Source organism: Lacerta agilis, chromosome 1 (assembly GCF_009819535.1).
Source record: "Lacerta agilis isolate rLacAgi1 chromosome 1, rLacAgi1.pri, whole genome shotgun sequence".
NCBI lineage: Eukaryota > Metazoa > Chordata > Lepidosauria > Squamata > Lacertidae > Lacerta > Lacerta agilis.
In genome coordinates this window covers 57,787,896-57,813,498 of record NC_046312.1, presented here as the reverse complement: position 1 = coordinate 57,813,498, position 25,603 = coordinate 57,787,896, and the positions used below count along the sequence as shown (strand labels likewise).

General features: G+C 43.4%; 1 protein-coding gene across 11 annotated transcripts in view; it reads right to left on the bottom strand.

Moving 5' to 3' along the window:
• The window catches only part of NAV2 (neuron navigator 2), a 537,457-nt gene that overhangs the window by 198,236 nt on the left and 313,618 nt on the right, over window positions 1-25,603 (bottom strand). Inside the window, exon 1 of one of the 11 annotated variants that reach the window (XM_033150791.1) lies at window positions 12,729-13,031. The exons of 9 other annotated variants lie outside the window; for them this stretch is intronic. In XM_033150791.1, coding sequence (XP_033006682.1) covers window positions 12,729-12,779 — 51 coding nt within the window. In that variant the 5' untranslated portion in view covers window positions 12,780-13,031. Of the gene's footprint in view, window positions 1-12,728; window positions 13,032-25,603 lie in introns of those variants that run through there. One more of the 11 variants, XM_033150809.1, reaches the window with a different exon arrangement.

Genomic DNA, 25,603 nt, shown 5'->3' with positions numbered 1-25,603 from the left:
TACGCCCCGCCCATCCTACGCCACTGGTGATGGTGGGGAGTAGAACCTGCTGCTAACAATCACCTGTACATTTCACATAGTCCCTCGTAACAAGGGTATGTAATGCATGCTAGGGACAGAATGGGGGGTAATGACACATGCTTGTGACCATTTATGTTCCGAAATTAGCCTTGGCCAGCCATATGTTCTAGACTGCAACTCCCACCAGCCTCACCCAGCCATGTAGTTGTAGGGTAAAGAATAAAAGATAGACAAAGTTCAATTCTCTACTGCTAGTATTTCAGCAGCCTGTGAGTCAACAGCCTCAGAGATTCTGTTTGTACAGGACAGAAGTGAGTGAGTCCTTCCACAAAAACAAACAGAAATCCCAAAAAGAAAAATATGACCAGGGCATATATGTTTTCATCTCACAACTGTTCTTAAAAATATGTCCGTGTTTGCAAGGATATCCTTGCTGCAATGATAAGAATCCAATTTTGTGCCAAGAATGTTCACAGCTAAACAAGTTTCAACCTTTCCTTGAAAAGAATATACTGTAGATCAACATCAAACACATTATTTCCTTGTTGGTTGGCAACTATTTTTATTGGCGGACCATCCAAAATGTGGGGGCTCAAGGAAGCCTGATGTATTCTTGGCAAAGACAGCTATCACTCTCCTCTTTCCCGGAGAAGCAAGAAGCAAGAGGACATCAGCAGACAGAGGGAGTCCTTTCCTCTCCCTTGGCCCATTTTGGTCTCAGTCTCCCTTTCCCATGACCTTTCTAGGAGACAAACTCATAAGGAGCTGCTTCCATGTTGTTGGTGTTGTGGGCCCCAGAGTTCTATTTCTTTATGTTATTGTATACAGTGGTACCTCTGGTTACAAACGGGATCTGTTCCAGAGCCCCGTCCATAACCCATGACATGCGTAACCTGAAGCGCCATGTCTGTGCATGTGTGCGACGTGATTTGGCGCTTCTGCGCATGACGTCATTTGACGCATCTGCACATGAGTGAACCACCGAACCCGGAAGTAACACGTTCCGTTATTTCTGGGTTTGACGTGTTCGTAACCCGTGTTGTATGCATCCTGAAGCATTCATAACAAGAGGTATGACTGTACTGTCTTTCCACCAAATGATGCTCAAGTTAAATAACAATAAAACACAAATATAATTGGAGGAAATCAACATTGCACTAAGGCAATCATTCCATCAGGGCAAACATTTGGGTTTGCCAGATAAGACAATCCCTTCCCTCTCCCCCATGCTGTTCCAGGGCTTCCCCGACCCCAAGCCAATATTGGGTGGCACAGGAGGAGGAAAGGAAAGTCCTGTGGGGTAAGCAGAAGTCATTGTGCAAGGCTTCAGCTAACAGGGCTCATCAACTCAATAAAAATATGTAATGAAAATTGCAATTGGTTTCTAGTTCATTCCTGGGCCCCATTCAAGGGGCTCACACTAGTGTTTAAAGCCCTAAACATCTCAAGCTCCAAGTATCTGAAATACTGCTTCCTTCCCTACAAACTCTGTGTGAAGATCAGCAGAGGGTAGTTTCTCCACCCTCAAAAGCTTGGGTTCGTCATGACCCTGGAGAGGGCATTCTCTCTGGCAGGCCCTAACTTGTGAAACTCCCTCCTCACAGAGGTGCATCTGGTGCCCTCATTATGTAGTTTCTGCCACATGACCTTATTTATGTTGGATTCATTCTCATTCTCTCCCTCCCCCCCCCCCACACGTATAGACCAATCTTATTACATTTATTGTAAACTGTTGTATTTTAAATTGCTGTAACCTGCCCTGAGACCTTGTGGCAAAGGGTCAGTAAGAAACTGAAATAATAAACTTAAGAACAAATCAAGCAATAACATAGTAGAGACAACCAATTGAAAAAAATACTTTCAACATATCTCTAAGTCAGCCTATATAAAACTCTCTAAATAAAAAATGTCTTTTGCCTGCCTGCAGGTAATCAGAAATGGGGATAAACCTTTGTCCTTTGGTAAGGAGGTCCAGAGTCTGAAAGAAGTTGCTGAGTGAAAATGCTGCTTACAATTATGCAAATGTGTTTAGGATTGCCCTGCTTCCTTCTTGAAATGTTCTCAGTTTCTTCACTTGGCCTTTCCTTTGCAGATTCAAACAGATTAGAAAAACAAAGCAGGAAGGGTTATCTGATGCCTATTATATCCAGTTACATTAGTCATTATTCTTTTACTGATGTAATGGCTAAAGGTTAATCTAAAAAGGAGCAGGGTGGATCTCGGGTTTCATTCACATACTAAGCCGGCCGCAAGGAGTGTTAAAATCCTTGTGTCAAGAGAATTCAGATCAAAAGTTATTTGCGGCAGTATCTTGCATTCAGAGCCGTAAAAACAACAACACCTGAACAGCCCGTCATTCTCTGCAAATATACAAAGCAGGCAGTAGCAAAGAGGTCATAGTAACCTTGCTGTGGTTATGATAAAAACAGAAGGTGTTGCTAAGAGACATGCAGCCTACATGGAGTTTCTGATGGAGGGGGAGAAGTGTCAGATTTGGGGTTGTCAAAAATGTAGGTTGATGGCATTGCTTTCAATAGCCGTAAGGAGCTGGGGAGTTTACACCATGGTGCTAAGACAGCCTTCCAAGCACACATTGTAGGGTCAGGTCTGTGTTCTGACACCTGCATAAACAGGCTATTGTGAGGGAAATGGGAGCATGAAAATGCAATCCTGGGCTGGCAATCCTCCAGCAAGAGATTACATCTCAATGAAATCTATTATGCAGGCTGTTTGTGCAACAGCATTGTGGTTGAGTGTAAAAATTACAATGTCAGCCTTAGGGTGGTCACAGAAGAGAGGACTATTGTGGCAAGCACAGCATTACCAACAGGAAAGGTCCAGGAAAAATTGCACCATCTTTTAAGTATAGTTGCGACGCTCGTCTTCTATTTCCTTTTAGGTTGTTTGCACAGGTCACATTTATGTCAATGTCAGATACTTGTGCTGATGCATTGCAACATTTCTTGAATGAATAAATTTCTATTCTGCCTTTGTGCTAGATCCACAAAGCACTTACAATATTACTACAAGTTTGTGGAGGTGTGGGGGGGGGAAGGGTGGCAAATTATCCTGAAAGTCCTGGGTACCAGATTCCAACCCCCTAATTTCTAGACTTAGTAAATGTAGGAGATTACTAAATGCTTGAAGTCTTCACCTGGGTGCGAGACAGCTTAGCAGTGTAAAAATGCAGGCTGAATCAGCTTCCTGACCAGGAACTGCATGGCGATTGACACAAACAGTTACCCTGTGCTGAGCAGTAGAGAAGTGTGAGCCCCTCCTCCCATGAGGGGATGGTGATCAGAGGCCAGGTTTAGATTTCAGTGTTTGATTATATAAGCTGGGAGGGTAAGTTCCAGGTGGGCAGCAGGCGGGGATGTAGGCTGGAGGAAAAATTGCGGCGTTAAAAAAAAAAAGGTTTGAAAATGGAGGGCAGGGGAAGAACTTTGGGCAGGCTGGCAAGTTGAGGGAGAGACACAGAGATGGCACTCAGGGTGCCTTTGAATCCAATGCTACACTCCTGCAGGAAGCAAGCCCCTCTTGAGATGTGAATGCTGGGAACTCCAGTAGACTCAGGTATAAATATGTGTAAATAAACCATATTTCACAAAGACACTACAGCCTCCACTGTGCCTCATTTCTGAGAGAAACACAAACCCTGGTTAGGTGCCAAGACCCCCCTGGAATCTCATGCACCACTTGGCAAAGATTGGGGTAGCCCATAACAATATATAAAAAGTATATGTGTGTGTGTGTATCGCTTTTGGCTTCCATATCACGGCCTTTATCGAAATACTACAGCAGTGTTTTTCAACCACTGTTCCGCGGCACACTAGTGTGCCGCGAGATGTTGCCTGGTGTGCCGTGGGAAAAATTGAAAAATTACTTTATATATAGTTAATATAGGCACAGAGTTAATTTTTTTAAACATTTTCTAATGGTGGTGTGCCTCGTGATTTTTTTCATGAAACAAGTGTGCCTTTGCCCAAAAAAGGTTGAAAAACACTGTACTACAGGCACCGTTGCTTTTAAGAACTTGCTGTATCTGGATGAGGAAAGAATTATCATAGCCACTCCCCGCACGGTCAGTTGACCCCGTCTCCCCTCAGCGCTTGTGACAATCTATATTTGTGGCAAATGTATGCAATGTCTAAATCTATTGCCATAAGAAGAAGTTACCACTCCACATGCCAGTCAACCCACATGTTACTTTTTGTCTCATGCCTAGCCAAATAGCAGCTTCCCTTCATCTAGCAAACCTGTTCATTGCTAGCATAGATTGCACAGCAGTGCTGGTAGGAGAGGAATATTGCATAAGTCATGTCAAACTTTAGATACTATTTATTCGACTTATTATTCTCTTGTTGCTTAGAGAACTACTTAAAATAACTGCATCCAAGCACAAGTATATTCAGAGTCATTCTGCCCTTTTTTCTCCTTTCAAACATTTTTTCTTAGAACATTCCTGTGGCTAAAAACCCCCACAATATCCTGGGCCTCTTAGTGGAAGGTCAGACATACAGTTTTGGATCAGTGCTGCCCTCCCTCATTCTTCTCCTAGCTGCAAGTGAATGAGATGGGGGCAAATCACATTAGATGTGCTAACACTCCAAACAGTAGCCTGAAGAACTTTAAACAGGCAATAAATAAATACAAATCAAACTTGTTTTCTCACTAATTTTGATTAATGTTAACACACTCACTTGCCTTTGATCTTTGTTCTTTCCATGGTACTGCTTGGCTTCCGAAAACTGAATGAGTCACAGAGATGCTTTCTGTTACATTGATCTCAGACACAGACACCACACGCAAGTGATGCTGCATGCAAATCAACCCATTCTGAGTCCACACAAATCCATAAAAGGGATTTCTCCAGTTACACTTTAGCTTCAAAAACAAGCAATAAGTCTTCTTTGGAAAACAGACTTTCCTGTTGAGATTTTAAGAAAGCTTCCTCCCTGCACCCTCCTTCTATCATAATTCTAGAACTGAGAGGCACCCAAGGAAGTAGAATGTTGGAAAGTTCAAGACAAAAGAAAGTACCGGTACTTTTGCCACACAGATACAATGCTCAATTAGCGAAAGATGCAGATGGCCACCAACCTTCCAATTCTCAAACCACACTTTTGCCAGTTTGGCTTTTTGCTGAGAGATCCCAGGCATTTGTCACTTTGAGATCTACCTGGGAACTATTACATGGTCCTTCCATGAGCATGGTATGTGGTTTTGAGAATGTGAAAAACATTCCACTCAACAATCTTCTAACATAAGAGTGTGTTTCAATCTATGCAACTGCTTACAGGTTGTTACTCCTGTGTACCATGTGGTTGTCAACAGTAAAGCTGAAGTCAAAAGCCCACTGAAACCAACGGAAAACATTTCCATGGAATAGCCTGCAAATATGTGATACGCACATCAATATTAGTTGTGTTGTTATGAGGTGCTGTGTTGCCTCCACAGGATGTTTTGTGGCTGATCTTGCAGTTGTTTTCAGGAATGTTTTCATCTGCTCTGTTACTTTGCTGGATTGTTTATATTTCAGTTCAATTGTAACCTGCTCTGAGATTGTAAAATGAAGGTGGGGTAAAAATACGCTTAATAAATAAAGCTATTATTGCTATTGTATTAACAGCTGTGGTGTTTCATTCCATGTTCGATGCATTCAGCCATGTTAGCCATTGATCATCCCTACAAAAGTGCACCTTACTAGGCTGGAATTAGTAGTAGACTGGAATTAGAAACAAGTATTCCCTTGTTGAGACACAGCAAAACATTCCCACAGTTGCAGGGGGGGGGGGGTAGGGGGAAGGGAGCAAGCAAAACTCTACAGCGAAAGTGCAACAGAGTACACAACTGATGGAGGGTGTGTGTGTGTTAACATTGAAGTGGTACTTCTGCAACAGAAGCAGTTCAGAGGTAAGCCACCTGTTCAGTTCCTGCCTGCCTCCGAATTCCCAACAGCAACCCTATAGAATTCTAGGGTTTATGCCAGTGTTACATAAGGAGATTCTAGACATGAAGAGGAAAGCTTGCCGTGCTTATTTGCATGTCAATAAAAGAAGAGTGCTTTTTCTTCAGCTCACAGCTAGCAGAGTCTTGGGAACAAACAGAAAGTGGGGGTCTCTCACTTCTGCCGCTGCCTTGATCTTTGCCAGAGCGAGGTTTCAATGGCAAAATAGTGGGTCGGTTTGCACATATTCCCATCATACTCTGTGGAGCATGCGGTGCTATTAGCAGTTGGGAAGCAAATGCAAGCAGTAATTGCGTTTCAGAGGGAAACATAAATGCGGTACTTTCTCGGAAAATAACAGGTTATCAGTATGATTAAAGGTCAGGTCCCCTTTTAAAGGCATAAAAAGATCATTATGTTTGCCTTGTCTAGAATTTCACATAAACATTTTTTTCCATGCAGGGCTTATCTTCCTACATGTAAACTGATAGCAGATGGTAACATAAACCTTGATCATGTTTCAAAGGAAGCATGGTTTCTCTATAAAGGAATTGGATTAATCACTTCTGTATTTTAATGGTCTGATATTTGCTTTAATTGCACTTTTTTTAAAAAAAAAGGGGGGGAGGAGAAGAAAGATTTACAATATTAATATGTAACAATATATATTTCAGAAGCAGAAATCACTAAAGCTGCTAGGAAGCAGCTTATATAGTTGTTGTTGTTCAGTCGTTCCGTCGTGTCTGACTCTTCGTGACCCCATGGACCAGAGCACGCCAATCTTATATAGTAGCCAGAGTCAAAAAAGAGGGCATGATACACAAGAACAAGCTGAGAATGAGAAAGAAATGGCACGCATGTAAAATAAGTAAGAGTTATGAAAGTGGGAGGTGGAGAGAGGGCGGGGCTAACAAAGCTTGAAAAGGGGGCAGGCAAAATCTTAGAGGATAAGCCCATCAATGGCTATTAGTCATGATGGCAATATATGCAAGCATTGCATTCACAGGCATTATGCCCCTGAATACTAGCTTTTGGGAAGCAATGCTGGGAGAGATCTGGCTATGCAGTTGTAAGCAATCACAGCTCGTGCAAAAGCGTGGTCTATTTTCTGGAAGCTGCTAGAGCCCAATCTAACAGTGCATGTAAAAAACTAGGGGGGGGGGGAGTTCCACATGGCCATCCTCATGCTTCAGAAACTGAGTTACAGTTTCCTATGCATGGATAAGTGCACATTGCACTGGTGCCCTAGCAGAGTCAACAACACAATCTAAACAGTGCCATTTGCCATATGGAGCCTCACATGGGACTCTTTGGGTTTTGTTTTAATACCCACCACCACTTCTTTTATTGGGTTTCCATGCTATGCAAAGACAGTGAGAGGGGCTCATGCTCCAACCCTTTACTATTGCTTTGAGCAGGGCAGCTAGCCTTTTGGATCAAAGAGAGTCATTCAGGGTTGGCCAATCCTTCAAGGGCTGTGAGTCAGTGCTACTTATGGCCAAAACAGTCATGACCACAAAACTCCCCTCTGCCCACCATGAATTCCTACTTATATATGCTTTTATACTATTGTTTTTCTGGTTTTATGTCATCTTTTTCTTTTAATGATATTGTTTATTTTTGAAATGTTAAGCCATTTATAAATGTTTTAAGTAAATAAATGAATGTGCACACAGAAGTACACAGGTCACACTTGCAGACCACACATACACACTCTGCATTTACACTCACTCTCTCCTCCACACAAAAACAGACATACATTCAGGTACACATCACATGCACGCACACCCACCCACATGGGTGCATAAAGATGAACATTCATACACACAGGAGGAAGATTGAAAATAGATGTGAGGGAGAGGGAAATTATTCTTTCTTTGCTTCAAAGATTGCTGTTAAGAGAGTAGAGACAGTGATTTTTATCTCCCCATCAGTGCTTAGTGGGGAGGAAGTTGTGATGAACCTGACCAAGTCTTGATTTTGATTCAATAACTCATTCCATTTTTAGCCCTGTAGCCATTCAGAAAGATCAAGTCATAGTTGATGATGTACTTGTTAGCACCTGGAAACCATTCTTGCAATGGGCAATCTCCAGCTGTTGAAAGACTGATATAATCATCTACACATATATTTATATACCTTGTAAAACTCCTGTCCTCACAGTCCTTAGAGTAGAATGAAGCGACAACTAAATATCATCTAATTGGAACCTTGCAATTAAAAACAGCCATCAGCACAATAAATAATTTCAGCATCTGTTTGGCTCAGAATGGAATATCTACAAAGTGTTAACCTTTGCTTTTCTCTCTATAGCAGCGTGGATCAGCATGGGCCATGAAAGAGAATCAAGCCTATTATAGAAGCACAAGCTTCTCATCTGCTAGAGGATAAGAGGGGTTGGGGAAAACACACATATACTATGGCTTGCACATGCAATGCTAAACCATAGTTTAGCTAGCATTATAGGAGAACTAGGCCATCTCCAATGGAGGTGGATCCATTAGGTCAAATTGAGTGCTGCCTCACCAATCTCATTCTGTCTTCAGCCAGCCCCTTCTTGCCTGCCTAGCCCATGAGGTTGCCCTGCCAGCTTCCTCAATCTCAGTTTTGCCCTTGCAGAACCAAGCATGGAGGATGAGGTTAAAACTAGAAATAGTTTACTTTGACTGCCTCTCATTGACTCTGGCTCCACCTATTGTTGGTTCCATGCCTTGGTAGTTTTGCCCCCATCTTCCTCTGCAGAGTTCCACAGTGGTGATAATGAGATTGAGGAGAAAGCTGCTACCTCTTGGGTTGGTTATAAATAAGCAGGCAGGCAGGTGGGGGCTGGCCGAGGGAAGACTAAGGTTGGTGAGGCAGCATCCCACTTGCCCCTGACGGACCAGCCTCCATTGATTTGTCATCCGCATTTGAGACATAACATCCAAACTTCTTGTTTTCAATAAAGCAGGCAGCTCATCTGTTACAGCAGAAACAGAGACATTCCACATAGCTTTAGCCTTATTCCCTGGCCAAAATGACTACAAAAAATGGATACCGGGGAGAAGAAATTCCCTGAGGACAGCCAAGGACAGCCACTAAAATATTTAAGACATATAGTAAATCACCCAAGAGGAACACCATGACATGCACACCAGGTGCAACCAAGTGTAGAAAGCATTTCAGTGCTCTTCTACATTCTGTGCTATCTGTAATAAAGCAAGAGAAAAGTGTTTACAACATATATAGAGCACTGCCACCATGAAAGAGGAGAGAAGGAAGCAATTAGGTTTCACAGAGTCCAATAAAACCGTGACAAGCAGGCAGATTTGTCTACACAAGGCAGGAGTGGCTGTAAAGCCACTCAGAAGAAACTTCTGAGCACTATTTGATCCATGAACCAGAACTACAATGCTGCTGCTGCTTTCTAAAGTGAACTGCCAGTCCTCACTAGCTGGTTTTAGGATTGTCACCGATGCTTATTGGGCTGATATGTCATGCTACATCGACAAACTTTGTCATTTTGGAGTCAAACTGGACATTGCACACAGATGGATGTACAGTGCTGTCAAGTATCCCGTTTTCCCCGGGATTCTCCCTTATTTCAAGCAGTTTCCTGCTGCTCTCCCTTATTTTTTATTTCCCTTAAATTTCCCGTTTTTAATGGAAGCAGCTCCTCCCCTGCTGGCCAGGGACTGGGTGGGAAGACCTCGCCTACTTGGAGAGAAAAGCCTCAGCCCTCAAAGCAAGTGGGAGCCGTTTCCTGTGCTTACAGGGGGGTGTATTCCTCCCCCTGCATCAGCCCCTATCCGTTGCCGCCAAGCCCCTCAGCTGGCCAATAGGGTTAGTGGCGGGCGGAGCCTGGCTGCCTTTGAGCAGCTGCTGCTTCCTGTCCTGTTTTGATGGGATCAGACAAGAAGACGATGGGGCTCCATCGCGCGGAGCACATGGCTGCCTTCCTCTTTGCTGGCTGCCCTCCTCTTTGCTCCGCCCCGAGCCCACTTGGAGTTTACATTGCTGGTCCACCCACTTTTGCTTCTGGCTCCGCCCACCACTGACATGTGACTGTCCCCGGGATAGGTGAGACTGCTGATCCCTTATTTTCAAATCCGAAACTTGACAGCTGTGTGGATGTAGCTTTCTTCCACCTTTTCCTAATGTGAAAATAAGATTTCAGAGACTGCCATCAGTCTAGAGGAATGGTGATGGGGAAGAGCGCTCTTAATCCTTTCCATGTAGTCCCTCTGTACCTCTTAGCCCATGGAAGAAAAGCAGATTGGTAGGAGTGCCAGGGAGATTCGTGGACAAGAGCCACTAGATCCATCCCATGAAGGGCTCCTCTACTTTTTGAGGGGAAATCCTAGCAGATACAGGTTCTCCCTTCATTCTATCAAAATGACAATTAAAAAAAAAAGCCACAATATGTAAAATTATATTTTCTATGCAGTGCATATAGAAGCTCTTTCAAGACATGGATATGCAAAGCTAAGAGGCAGTGAATTCCAACAGGCAGGGAAGAAACAACCAACCAACCAACAATGGAAAGAGAAAGGTAGGTCCAGCAAGCTCCCTCTAGTGGACATGAGACAAGTCTGGTGGGCATAAAGGTCTGACCTGTGAAAGGCACAGATGTCACAACCATGAGCTGATGTGGGATATGGAACCCTGCCCAGGTCCATGTTACCTCCTTTGCACTTTCTGGGCATTGGGCCTTTAGCCTATTATGTGTAGCTGTATGCTTTCACTGCCAGAGCTTAGCACATCATTGAGCTAAATAAATATTAAACAGCATTAGTTGTATCTGATTATCACTAAAACCCACAGAGGAGCCCATTGTACCTACTGGATTCTCAAAAGCCCATATAAAGGCCAGAGAGAGTCAGTGTTTGTCAGATATCCTCAGCATTCATAGGTAATTTGTAAGCACAGCACTGCGCCTTGCTGTCTGTCCTGACAGAACCCTTTTTTTAAAGTCAGAAACATAATCACTGAATCACCTGAAGTAGTTTGTGTCTATCTATCTGGTAAATGAAAAGGAGCCAAAAATGGAGAGAGGGAATTTTCTTGCTTGTCTCAATTTGCTTTAGATCTATTTATATCATAAATACAAACGTATCAGTTATTCTAGACTTTATATCTTAATTTTACCTCTGTGACCCCATGAGATATGATCTCATCGACCTGCTTGTTGAACCAAGTGTTCTCGGCTATTTGGCAAAATACCAAGTGCTAAAATTGCTGGCATACTTACCCCGCCTTGCATTTTTAAAGCTTCTTTCCCCTCTTTACTTTTTAAAGCTGGCTCAGTTTCCCCATGCATTTAGTTCCTCCTCTTTGTTTGAGAGGCCCACTCCAAAGTGGCTCAGATGTTTATGTTTGCGGAAAGGGCTTTTGCTACACCTGCGTAGCCCATTCTCTTAGCTTCCTGATTTCCGGAGCATAAAAAGGCAGGCTGCTGGAACAGGAGCCACCTCTCATCTCAGCATGCCTGGCAGCAGCTCAAGCCATGCTTGGGCAACCCCTGTGCTTAACATGCACCCTTTCCTGCCAATTCAAAAACAATAATAATTCAATTTTTCTAAGAGGCACTCATGCATGCCAAATCGGAAACCATCCTGATCTCCCAAGCAAGAATGGCTTTTGTATCCAGCAAGATTGATCATCCATAAACTGATTATGACTGCCCAAACAGTCCTTCAAATGTAAATAATTTTTAAAAAGATGAGAAGTAATTCTGAATGACAGCCATATAGAAATGGGTTTCAATTAAATGCTCCATGCGAGTGATGCTCTTAAGGCACTTTCTCCACTACAGTACCAATTTCCCAGGCATACACTGGTTTGGGGCCCCTTGACACTTGGAACAAACCCTTGGTATTGAATTCTAAACTTCATAGGAAACATATTTAAAGTGAAATGTGCACAGGAGTGCAATTTCCATTGTTTAATATAATCCAATAGATGGATAAAGAATAACACTCTTTAAAAAGAGCAGTTGCTGGCACAGGTTTGGAAGTAGATTTCCAAAAGCCGCTAATGTGCAGACTCCCTAAGTTTTTTAACCTACAGTTCCAATCTTGGCACGGGGAGTAATTGGAGAAGACAGGCAGACGTTTGGGTTTCCTGATCTCATTTGCGCTGGGGGAAATGGGAAACCCACAAACTTTCTCTTTACAAACAAGGAGCTGCGGTTTCTTTTTAACTCTCTTGGGGAAATTAACGGGGAGGTTTTTTTAAAAAACACGAAGCGATCAGCAAACTCAGCGCCCAAATGCCTGCGCTTGAGGAATCCTTATTACAGCAAAGGGCACTGAGGCAATCCAGAGGAGCAGGGAGGGAGGGAGGGAGGGAGGGAGGGAGAGAGAGAGAGAGAGAGAGAGAGAGAAGAAGAAGGAGGAGGAGGAGGAAGAGGAAGAGGAAGCTGAGGAACAAAGTACAAGCACCATCGATTTCTATTTTTCTGCTTTGAAAGAAGCTTAAGCTAGGAAAGATCAAACTACAGGCGCAGCCATGCGTTGAGAGAGAGAGAGAGAAAGAGAGAGAGAGAGAGAGAGAGAGAGAGGATCCGTTAGGAGATCGGCTTCTGCTTCTGCACTCTTGCTTTGCTTAACAGCTTTATTCTGAACGCTACGCCGCTTGGAGCCAAACTCCAGCAATGATGCCCAGAAAACAGCACACACAAAAATGCCATCCAAACGAAATGCCCAAGGCACATGGCGAGAGGGTCTCCAGCAGACTTCCTCTTCCCAGTTATCACCAGCGTGCAATCGGAAATCCTTACCAACTTCATGGTCATGTTGTTCTGTTCCCAGCGCCATAGCATCACACTCATTTTCCTTGGCCAGCGCACCCAGCCAGAAGCACCTGCCCAGAGGAGCCAGTACCCAGCCAGGCTACGCGTCCATCTCACGCGTGCTTCCAGTACCTTAACATCCAGCCGCTACAGAGAGCTTCATTCCCCTCTGTTGGGTTAAGGAAAGCCTCTCTCATCTTGACGGTGTTCTCTGCAAACTTAGCTCTCTGGTGCACGGAGCAGAGCTAAGACCATGATGCATCAACTCCTCTCTTTCTCTCTCTCAAGCCAAATCAAACAACTCCTCAAATGAGCTGGAGGAGGCAGCTGGGGCTGCAGGAGTGAAAGAAGGACAAGGAAGTCTCCCTCCCCGCTCTCTCTCCCCCCCCCCCCGGCAACCACAAGCACTTCGCAGATTGGGCATTCCTGGTTCAATGGGCCGTTCATCGTTTCTGAAGAGAATCCCGTTTAACCCCTTCGGGGCGAGAGTTTGATCCGTGAACCAGGGAAGAATGGGAGCAGCGCGCAGAACAACGGGCCCGCATGCGAGGAGGCAGCGAGGGCAGGGCAGGCAGGGAGTTAAAACGCCCAGTATTGCTTGTTTCCTGCTTCAGCCGATTTTGGAAACGGAGGTGGCGATTTTTCAAGAGCAAATCTTGAGGCTTTGTGTTTGATTAAAGAAGAAGAAGAAACTAGGATGGCACAAGCTATCAGCCGGAAAGGTAGCACGTGCTCTAGGGTGACCTGGTGCAATGGGACTTTTATTTTCCTTTCAAATTTGGGCAGGTATACATCCAGGGGGAGCGGCACTGGATGACATTTTCTCTTTTACAAAACTGCAAGAGGAATCCTTTCTCAATCAAATCACAGAGGTGGAAAGGGAGCTCGAAGTCCAGCCCTCTACCTACGCAGGGAATCAGTAGTTCCAGCATCCTTGGAATGGTATAAAGCTACTGGATGCTATCAGACATTGATCTATGCAGCATGCTCTCTCTGGCAATGGTTTTCTAGGAGTGCCATCAGGGATATCAGTTTGGGGCAGAAGTTTGGGCCCGCTCAGCAGGACAAGCAAAAGGACCCTTAAATGCAGCAGAGCAGGCTTACACATTGTGAAGCAGACTGCCAGCGCACCCCAACCCACAGGGATGGCTGGGCTTTTCCTAGGATGGAGCACAGGCAGAGTTGGCAGCAACCAGGTACACTTGCCCCAACTCTTGGAGGGCTAAGCAGGGACCAGCTGCTTTTTTTGTTCTTTATTCTAACAAGACTCCCACACCGGGCCTCAGATAAGCTCTGCACGGACCTGAGGATGGGTGTCTCCTGGCCAGGAACTGCTGGGGGAAGGAGAGTGTCCTTGCAGTGGGAAGAATAGAATTGTAGAGTTGGAAGGGACCACGAGGGTCATCTAGTCCAACCCCTGTAATGCAGAAATCCTTTGCCGAACATGGAGCTCGAACCTATGACCATGAAATTAAGAGTCTCATGCTCTACTGACTGAGCTATTGCTGGTGGTTCTCCTGGCGGTGATAGCACAACCCCCTCTGCCTTTTTTTTTCTCACAAGCAGCCTTTGTAGTAATAACAGAAGTTCTGAGATAATTTGCTTACCGGTATATTCTTTCAGGCAATATTTCTTCCCACCTGCCTTCACACAGTGTTGTTGTTGTTTAGTCATTTAGTCGTGTCCGACTCTTCGTGACCCCATGGACCAGAGCATGCCAGGTACTCCTGTCTTCCACTGCCTCCCGCAGTTTGGTCAGACTCATGTTGGTAGCTTTGAGAACACTGTCCAACCATCTCGTCCTCTGTTGTCCCCTTCTCCTTGCGTCCTCAATCTTTCCCAACATCAGGGTCTTTTCCAGGGAGTCTTCTCTTCTTATGAGGTGGCCAAAGTACTGGAGCCTCAGCTTCAGGATCTGTCCTTCCAGTGAGCACTCAGGGCTGATTTCCTTCAGAATGGATAGGTTTGATCTTCTTGCAGTCCATGGAACTCTCAAGAGTCTGCTCCAGCACCATAATTCAAAAGCTGGAGGAGACTCTTGAGAGACCCATGGACTGCAAGATCATCAAACAGTGTAAGACAGCCTGAAGGATGCTGCCACTGAGCCAGTTAAAGTTACACCACAACAAATGGTCAAGCGGCATGCACTGCTTTCATCTGTTAAGGGCCACATATCCTTGGGAAAATGCCAGCAGCTGTATGCCAGTGGTGGGTTGAACCAAGCCCAGCAGTGGGTGGGACACCCGCTTTCTCTATACCTTCCTTCCACCACCTTTTCCTCTCTCTTTCTGATACTTGCATCTCCCTCTCTCTTCCACCCCACCCAACAGGCTGCAGCTGTATGGACAAGTTGTTCTTGCCAGAACTGATTGCTTGCAATGGGCTTTTCTTCTTCCTCCTTCCACTGCTCCAACAGTTAGGGCTTTTCCCATTCCTCCCCCCTTTCCCCTTCTGTTATCCTCCCCACCCATATATGCACTGAAAATAAGCAGCGGGCCATGTATGGCCCATGGGTCAGTCACTCCTGCCCCAGGAAGATGCACACATCCCAATTCTTGTCAAACAGTCTTCTGGCCAGTTCAATAAGCTGTGACCAAGCATGTCTGTGCAGATGAGGATGCACATCCACATCAGATGCTGGAAGGGAATCCACCTTCCACATGCACATCTGCCTTGTGGATTAGGCAGCTGGGTTCAGGACAGAAACCAGTCTTGTACAGCCACCCACACTCACTTGTTGAAATATCTGCCAATATCTGCAACTGGCTTCTGTGTATGTGCAGCCATTGTAGGTACACACCTATATGCATTGTCGTTGCAACGCTGAACCGGGCTCCACTGAATTCACTGGGTACACATTTTGATGGTGAATTGTCTGGATATCCGTGCCTATTCAGGGCCACTATCCACTGCTCACAACTAGAATCTGTTCAGAAGCTGCTATATCTACTAAAGATAAAGATATTGCCCAACTTTGGAATTCAGAGGGGTTTTCCCTCCCTATGGACCAACACAGCCACCCTTGGTTTTGAGGAGTTTGGGGTGGGTTTCTTTTTTATATTTAATATGGATTCTCCTAGGCTGATGGTAGTGCTGTATGCAGTCTAAGGTCACCACATCAGATATCCAATCAATGGAGTCTAAGGAAATTAAGGATATTTCCAGCTAGCAGGTTTATATGGTTTGAAAAGTAAAGGGACCCCTGACCATTAGGTCCAGTCACGGACAACTCTGGGGTTGCGCCGCTCATCTCGCTTTATTGGTTGAGAGAGCCGGCGTACAGCTTCTGGGTCATGTGGCCAGCATGACTAAGCCGCTTCTGGCGAACCACAGCAGTGCACACAAACACATAGAAAACGTTCTATGCTTTAGCCCAGCACTAATCCAGGAGCACGCAAAGCACATTCTCTTTCTTATCCTATAACATGCTATTGTACTCTTGAAAGGATTTGCTGATCTGCTTGGCAAGCAAAACTTTTGCCAGCCTCAGAGACCAACAAAGAAGTCAAAAGGTTTCCCTGAGCTACAGTTTGAAAGCAGTTATATCAACATTTAAATTCATCAGGTTCACTTGGCCATTATAGAACGAGCTTTTATTTCTTTCTCAAAGGTATGAAGGACTCTTCTTCATTTGCTTTTGTGGCAGCAAAATACCTTGCACTGCAAAACCTTCTGAACTAGCCGGAGTGAGAGCCCCGCTGAAAGGTCACCTCCAGGAGGTTGGAAATCTGAGGGAGAGGGTCGCAGCCTGTTGGCGGGCTTTGGGAATTAGATGCACGATTTGCAGGAGGGTCAAAGGCAGCTACAACGAGCCAATGATAAATGAAAAGATAAATGAATATGAGGAAAGGGGGAGAGAACCTTGGATGTGAGGCCAAAGGGATTTCTAAGGGAATTACATAAGTCTTCTTAAGCACAGTGCTCACGCAAACTGCCAGGCCCATCAGAGCTTTCCTTTTAACTGAATTTAATTTGTCCCTTCCGTGCTGCTGCTGACCCAGTGGTACAGCCTGCCACTTAGGATGTTGTCACCCAGCTTCCCAACTGTGCCTCAAGGAGGTTCAGGCCAGAACGTGCAGCTCAGGGAAGGCTATGGAAGAAGGCTCTGGGCCACATCTGTATTTTCAGTGCTTTCCTGTGGTTTTCAGCAGCTCCTTGAACTAAGTGGATGTGACCCAGGGTTGCTCTGACTGAGGGGAAGAATTAGAATGGCCTCCTAAACAGAAGCCAATTAAGATGCAATAGGGCCCAGCTGGCTGATCGACAACAAACCAATAAGCAGTTCTTATTTCCTCAATTATTTCACCATCCATTCATATAGCTTGCTTGCTCTCTTGTTTTCAATCACATGATTCCTTACACACCTCCCTCCTGTTGTATTTTGTTTTCCTTACTGCCCCCTACTTCTGATAGCCCCAATACCCTTTTCCCCCAAACCCCTGCAATGACTGCTGTTCCCCCTCCACAGCCTTTAGAACGTAGGAGCATAGTAAGAGATTGCTGGACCAGGCCAATGGCCCATCTTGTCCAGCATCCTGTCATCACAGTGACTCACCAGATGCCCTAAAGCAGGCATGGCTGTTTTGGGACTATAACTCCCACCATCCCTAGCTAACAGGACCAGTAGTCAGGGATGATGGGAATTGTAGTCCCAAAACAGCTAGAGGGCCAAGTTTGGCCATGCCTGCTCATGGGAAGCCTGCAAGCAGGATCTGACCACAAGAGCACTCTCTCCCTTCTTGTGGTTTCCATCAACTGGTATTCAGAGGGATTACTGTGCCCAACTGTGGAGGCAGATCATAACCATCATGGCTTGTAGTCATCAACAGCCTCATCTTCCACAAATTCATGCTCTGTCCTCTCTGACCCATGTCACTCCTTCCTTTGCAATGATTGTGCTGCTGCCCCTGCCTCCCTTAACAGTGTTATTACTTAGCATTACAGTTTCTTGACATTATTACGGAGGCCTGTTATGAACACCTGATATCAACCCGCCCCACAATCTCAGACAGTCCTAACATAAAATCTTTGCCAACTACCTTTGGAGCATTTTCTACTTCTGGTGATTTTGTCTGCTATATCAACTTGAATTTCTTGGAGCCTGTTCAAAATCCCCACTCAGCTATGAAGTTCACTGGGTCCTTTACTCTTTCTTTCTTTTTTTACTTTCACTGGGTGACCTTGGGCCAGACACTATCTCTCAGTCTAACCTACCTTGCAGGGTTGTTGAGACCATAAAATGGAGGGTGAGGGATAACTATGTACACTGCTTTGAGCACCTTAAAGAAATGTGAGATATAAATGGAGTAAACAATTAAATGAATATGCGAAAGGCCAAAAAGTTATTTGGGGCTCATGGTAGATTAACCGCTTTATCACTTCTACAATCATTTTCACCATTCCTTCAAAGTAGTACTTTTTCTACAATGATTTTCCAGAGATTCAATTCACAAATTCAGCTACAAGTCACCAAATATTGGGTAATCTGTTCATGCATGGATGAGCCATTCCGTAACTTCTACATGGCAAACTCTAAGAATGCCCCTACAGTAACAGATTGTGACTATTGTGCTGTAAAATATACAAAGTATACAAGATATACAAAGTATGCCAGAACTTCCTGAGTATGATAGAAAACACAGGGACTTTCATCAGCTTAGAAACACAACAGAATGCAGTGTTGCTAGAAATAAATAAATAAACCAGAAATCCTATTTTGTTCCCATCATTTTCTAAAATACAGCCCATTTTGGACACATTCATTTAATTGAGCTTTTTTGAACTCAAGATGTATTTTGCCTCCAGAAGAAACCCTGATAGCATTGCCAGGTGTAATTGACACTTGCTTCTTTCCTTTTTAAAAAATAAAAAAGCAGTAAGGCTTTGGAGTTCCTTTCATCCTCTTGCAGAACTTCCCTAATAAGGAGCTCCTTGAACAAAATGGAAGAGATAAGATTGGAAGTGGAGTTGGCAAAATCCTTGCTATGACCTTTTCCCTCCTCCCACAAGCAACCTTTAGACAGCTCATCCTCCAGTGCTGTTTGTTGACTCCACAGAGACATGCTGCTCACACATTCTGCCTTAATTTAAAAGGGAAGGGTGGCAAGGGCACATCCATACAATTCCTTTAAAAAATAACATTTATCAGGATTTCACAAACCCTTTTCTTGAAACTACTGACATTTAGCAAGGAAGGATGGAGGTGGGGGTGGCCAAGGAGCTTTTTACCAGTACATGAAATGCATGTCAGGCTAAAAAGCTTGTTAGCAGCCCTAATGGGATGTTAATGGGCACTTAAGCATCCCAATTAATGTGCAAAATAATGTTCTTGTTATTCATTGATGGTTCTTCAATGACACAGAAAACAGGTATGAGTCCTGTATTCAGCCCCCTAATGAATATAATTCTAGCTCCCAGGACACAAAGGATACTGTTGGGAAAACAAAGAGGAAACAGATGTTGGGGAAATTATGAACGAATTCAGAACACATAAACATTGTCAATACATTGCTAGAGGGAAAGAAAAACCCATTAACTACTTACCCATTGTGTTGCCATGAAAAAATATGCATCACAACAACTGGCTAGCTAGCATTTAAGCTTCTCCTCTGTCATATTAGATTCATTACAATTACCTTGGCTTTTTATTGCTGAGTTCTCTAACTCAGTTACAACTATTCGTTAATTAATGCATGAAGCCTACTAATAGAACACTTTGCCATTCACACTTGCTGTTTTCTTGAGTTAATGCTGTTAAAACATCAGGCCTAACCAAGCCAACTCAGAAATAAGCCCTGGTAATCTTTTTCTCCGAGTTTGTTAGTGTTTAAAGTGCCATAAGGATTTTTGTTGATTTTACTGCAACAGCTACACATCTGGACTTTGTTCTGGAGTGACTTCACACATGTTTTCTGAGTCTTGTAACTGCAATTTTATTGTGGTATGAGCCTTTGTAGACAACAGCCTGTGTCATCAGATGCAGATAAATGCCTGGTTACGAAAGCTACTGCCTATAAAGCAAAATGTTTTTGCATGGGATTTTCTGATGAAGATTTCTGGAGAATAATGAACAAGATCAGAGTGACAATTATTGGTGCGATTGAAAATATAAAACTCTTCCCTAGCTACAGCAGAATCTATGGCCGAATCTTTTCAAAATAAAGATGTTTCCATCAGGATTTCCGATTTACTGTATATGCTGAATTGTATTTTTATTTTATCTATTCATAGAACTTGTTAGTTGCTTTATCCTTCCCAGGGCAGCCTAAAGCAACTTACAACCAATTAAACAGACAGAAAAAACATTAGAACCTGGGGGGGTTGTTGTTGTTGTTTAGTCGTTTAGTCGTGTCCGACTCTTCATGGACCAGAGCACGCCAGGCACTCCTATCTACCACTGCCTCCCACAGTTTCCTGCCTATTTCCAAAACACCACAGATAGTTAAAGGCCAAAGGTCTAGTTTTAGAGGGAAGTTTTTGCCTGGCAGCTGAAGATATTTAACAATGGCAACAGGAAGGCCTCCCTGGAGAGAGAGCGTTCCATAAATGGGGAGCCACCGCAGAAAAGGCCCTTTTACATGTTGCCACCCTCTGGACCTCCCATGGATCCATACCCCTTGGAGAGAAAATGCAAATCTATTTATTTATTTCATTTTGTCACTTGACTATAAGGGGAAAACTTCAAAGCCGTTTACAAAAAAAGATAAAACAATAAAGGTATCACTAAGAAATTTACAACCACAATTTAAAACATACGGAAAGTTAAAACTGCAACAGAATTAGCTGAAACAAATTAAACTTCATACAAACACCTGGGTAGACTTGTCTAAATAAGGTTTTCAGCCTCCACCGAAAATAATACAGTGAAGGTGCCCACCTGAGATCAATAGGCAAGGAGTTCCAAAGTATCAGTGCTATCACACTAAACCACTGAGTTCTTACAGATGCAGTGCTTAAGATATTATTTTTTTGTATTTTAATGCACTACATGCATATTAAGCCAATGGGCCACTTTTATTCTTGTTTTTTTTTTCTGTTGGTTGCTATTTGTTGTTTGTGAAACATCTTGGTATTTCTTTAAGTTAATAACAATAACAACAATGGGCAGAATTCAATGTAGTCCAAATGCATACATAGAACAAGGTGTGCTCATGTGACTGGCCATTCCTCGTCACCCTGTACACCCCCTAATTCTGTTATGGAGTTCATTCCAACCCTCCAGAACAGATTTAGGGAGTGCAGGGGATGAAGGGTGAGGAGGGGGGAAGTCCCATTGTGCAAGTGGACATCTTTCCCTGCACGCAACAACTTAGTATATCAATTGAGTAAATAAATAAAAATAAAAACTTAGCCCAATTCCACCAAGTTGTTGTTGTTGTTTTAAAAAATATTTATATTATTATCTGTGCTGTCATTCAATGAGATGAGACAGGGTCTTCTCTGCAGCAGCACCTCATTCGTGAAATTCCCTCCCTATGAAACTACATTTGGTCCCTCCAACGACTTTCCGGCATCAACTGAAGACATACCTGTTTGCTCAGGTTTTGGGGTGATAAAAATGATAAAGACCCTCAGATTGCATGATGGAAATGGTTTGGACATATATTTATGATATTTAGTTTCTACATGTTTTGATTTTCATTAACTGCTTGCATTTTGTGTGATTGTGCTGTATACCAGCCTAAGTACCCAGGGCAGAAAAGGCAGTCTTGAAATAAAATGAAACAACACAGCACATGACCCCCAATAAAATTTGTATGATAGAGAAGAAAGCTTAACTGATGACATGCATTCTTTGTTTCTCTTGCAGAAGAGGACAAGTGGAGCTTGCTAATCCTTTTCAGGAAGTTGAAAAATCTCTCTTGGTTTCCCTAATAGTGCTTCCTGGATCAATATGCCCAGAAGCAATGGCTGAAGAAGATATAATTGATCATGTTGATTTTGAGGTGTGGGTAAGTAGGACTTGCCACCTGCTTTAGAGGCACACACAGGAACACATCTGAGGATGGATTATACACGCAATAAAATTGAGATCAATGCAAATAAATTATTTATCAAATTATTTATCATTTGCAGAAGCATTAGGAAATGTCTTTGAACAACATTTTAAACTGTAACAATGAATATTAATTTGCAGGATGTTTTGAAGCAAGAAGTAGGGTGGATAAAATGAAATGAAAGTCCAACTCTTTTTTTTACAGGCCAAGAATCTAACATACATCCCTTGTATAACTAAGTAAGATATGAGATTGTCTGAAATCTTGGAAAGTTTGAGTGCAAATTTTGTAGTGAACGTAAGCAGTGACAAGAAAGCAGCTGTGGAAATGGATGCCCTTGTATATTGACAAAGCATCTGTGGCTGCTTCATCAGCCCTTGAAAAACAAAGGCCAGTTCTAATGAGTCAACAGTATTCCACATTTGCTTTTATGTTCCATCATGACTGCATCAGATTGTGTTGCTTTGATGGATTTACAGCCCTATCCATTTATTTTTGGCTGTTTATTACAGCATTATCTTTGGAAGCATTCAGGGTTCCCCTGCCCTTCTTATTATGCAGCAGTGACTCACCAGATTTACTGAGGCTTATCATTCAATGATCCCTGGGATGACATCAGCATCCCCAAAGCTGGACAGTTCCACACACTTCAAAGATTTTCTCCCTTGCTCTTCTCCCACCACCTCCCATGCTCAGAGAGATTACTCAGAGTATCTGATAAATTACAGTGTATTATTCACATAGTTTTCTCTATAGTTTGGAGCAGCTCTTCGTGGAGCTTCATATTTTCCCGCCCCAAATCATAATGAGGCTAAGACTCCAAGAGAAGCCCAAAAAGTTCTGGTTAGGAGAGATTAAATCTACGCACATTCTAATAAAGCAGCTGCCTCAAAATACTTGGGTGTGCGGAGAATATAAATGGGACTGAGATTTTAGTTGGCACATGAGAAGTTTAAGTGCCAAACTGAAGAATGGGGGGAGGGTGGCATACCATCTAATTGTCTTGCAGCTTTGCGGCACTGTCAGGATATGGTTTGGGTCAGCAAGCTCTGATGGAGGAGGAGGTGGAAGAAGCAGAAGAGGGCTGAATTGTGGGAACCTGGATTGGAGAAGGGCGGGCCTCCACTTTCCATCCCAACTTCGTTTGGAAGCGGAAACAGGGATGCCAGCTATCCCCTTTGACCTTCCTGCAGAGCAGAGAACCTCAATGGAGGCTGGGGAGGGATTTGATCAGCTGAGGAGGAGGCTGAGCAGGAGATGGCAGTGACTGAGCAGGAGGGTGCAGTCCTGTCACCTAGAACCGCATCCACCCAACCCAACAAAGAATGTGCGTGCAATCTCAATTCCTACACATGAGTGTAGCCGGGGGGGGGGGGCAGCTCCCCCCAATCCACAATTTTTTTTGAAAAGCATTGAAAGTACTCAAATAACTGAGGTTCTGTCCCCCTAGCAGAAACCTTTGGCTACCCCCCTAACAAAAATCCTGACTATGCCCATGTTCCCACAAAATGAGAGGGTCTTATGAAGGAGTATGCCATGCCTTGTCTTTAAAAGCTTGATTGGAGGGATGGAGAAACTCATTGGGACATCTTCACTACCTCTATCCAGTTATTAACTTCTTGCCCTACTCCTGAACTTCTGAAGTGTGACTCCTGTGCACTGTGCCTGCTGCTGAGTCTGTACTGTTACTTGCCTGAAATAATATCTCTCTCTTATTTAGAAGTAAAAGTCTCTGGCTGTATATGTTGGGTGGAGGCCATATCATTCATATCTTTTTGACAATTATTTCATGATTTATAGCCTCATTTATTACAATGTGATTTAAGTGCAACTATCTTTCTCTGGATTTGGACCTTATTGCATAAAGCCCTTGATATAATTAACAAAGTGAAAAATGCTTTAAAAGAAAAAAAAAGTTTTGTATTCTATGGCTATGATCCAAAGAGTTTCCTGCATGAGTGGAAGACACTTCCTGCTTGTATAATGGTGAGTAACTGATTCCACTGTTTTCCTTGTCTAGTGGGAGTCCCTCTCTGTGTGCTACTTCCCCCACCATTTTGGACAGTGTCCTGAATAACAGGAGCTGCTTTTCAGTTTGGGCACATGAAGATGCAGGGCCAGAAATTCACCTGTTTCTCGATGAATTCGAGCCAAAGTAATTAAGCAAAATAATCTCTCTCTCTCTCTCTCTCTCTCTCTCTCTCTCTCTCTCTCTTTTTCTTATTATGATCTAGACAGTTTTAGAAAGGATTATTATGATTTACCTGTTGGGGGGATTTGCTTTATTTACACACAACTTTGATCAGGATTCTTTCAGAAGTCAGCATTGCAACTTCCTGCTTACATTTGATGAAATGAAATATTAGTTTGTTGGATACAGAGCTTTTAGAGATGCCTTCCTCCAAGTGTTGCTGACAGACCTCTATGGAGAGAGAGAGACAGTGCAATGAACTCTGCTTATTCCCATTTCTGCTCAGGTTAGACCATCATTTAATTCTGAAAACTGGTTGCAACCTCATTAGCCTGATTTAAAAAAACCAAAAACCCAACAACCATCCTGAAAGCAATATCACTTTCCCCTTTCTGAAACAATTTGTTCAATTACCCGATTATCACCTCCTCTGCATTTTCCTTTACTTTGATTATATTCTGGCATGGTGAAGCAATTAAGTCCTGGCAAGACTGGAGAGGTTTTATGTTACAGTGTTAAAGCAGTTTCAATCTGTATAAGCTGCCCATGACCTTCCTAGAAGAAACTTTACACATAGAAGCCTACCTCTGAAATAATGATTTAGAATGAAACTAACAGGAAAAATGATAGGAATGTTTTCAACAGGCAAAGTGAGGTGTGGTCAAGCAGGGCAGCCAACACAAACCTGCTCAAAGATCATTGCACTGGAGACATAAGTTGCAGAGCGAAGAACTAAGCATGGCATAGTTTCCATCCAAAAACAGCAAGCAAAACTGAAATAGCTTATCTTTTAGACCAGGGGTGGCCAACTCCCAATAGACTGTGATCTACTCACCGAGTTAAAAAATGGCAGTGATCTAGTGATCTACCCCCTTTTTCGGGGTTAGGGTCAAAGTTGTTGAGTTTTTTCAGGGGGGAGGTAAGATGTTGAGCTTTTTTAGGGGAGCCACAGTTGTTCAGCTTCTTTGAGGGGAGACAAGGAGACAATGATCTACCGGTGATCTACTGTAGACGTCCAGTGATCTACCAGTAGAACATGATCTACCTGTTGGACATGCCTGTTTTATAGCAAGGGCACACTGCACATTGTCTGTATATCGAGTCTTGAACTTATTTTAACTTTTAATATTTAGTAGTCTAAAGTAAGTAGCCCCAGAAAGGATTATATAAAGCTGGTACATGCAGGCTGGATTTCCTATGTGCCTTTAATGCTTGCATAGGGTGGAGAATTTTGGTAGGCAGATCTTCTCACCTAACTGATCTTTAAGAACACTGCCCTTTTTCTGGGAATACATTACAGTAGAACTTTGGGGGTTCTCTTCTGACTGCAACATCCCCTTGCTGCATGAAGAGTTAGTTGGGAACCTATAGGGGACTTTATGTGAAGTAGCTCCACTTTGAGTAGGATGTTGGGTAATCTCTGTTGTGCACACAAAGCTGCCAAAGTGTAGAAAGAGAACACTTTGGATCATAGCTGTCAACCCTCCCTGCTGTTTCCCAATAAGGGAATTTCCCACAAAAAGGGGAAAGGTTGACAGCTATGCTTTGGATCCCTGCCACTGGTTAAGGTAAGCTTCTACAAGGTAGTTCCAGCATGGGAGAGTGTAGATCTAAGACTGGACCGAAAAGAAAATTCCTTGCAAAAATCTCCAAAGCAGCACTCTGGTAGGAAATGA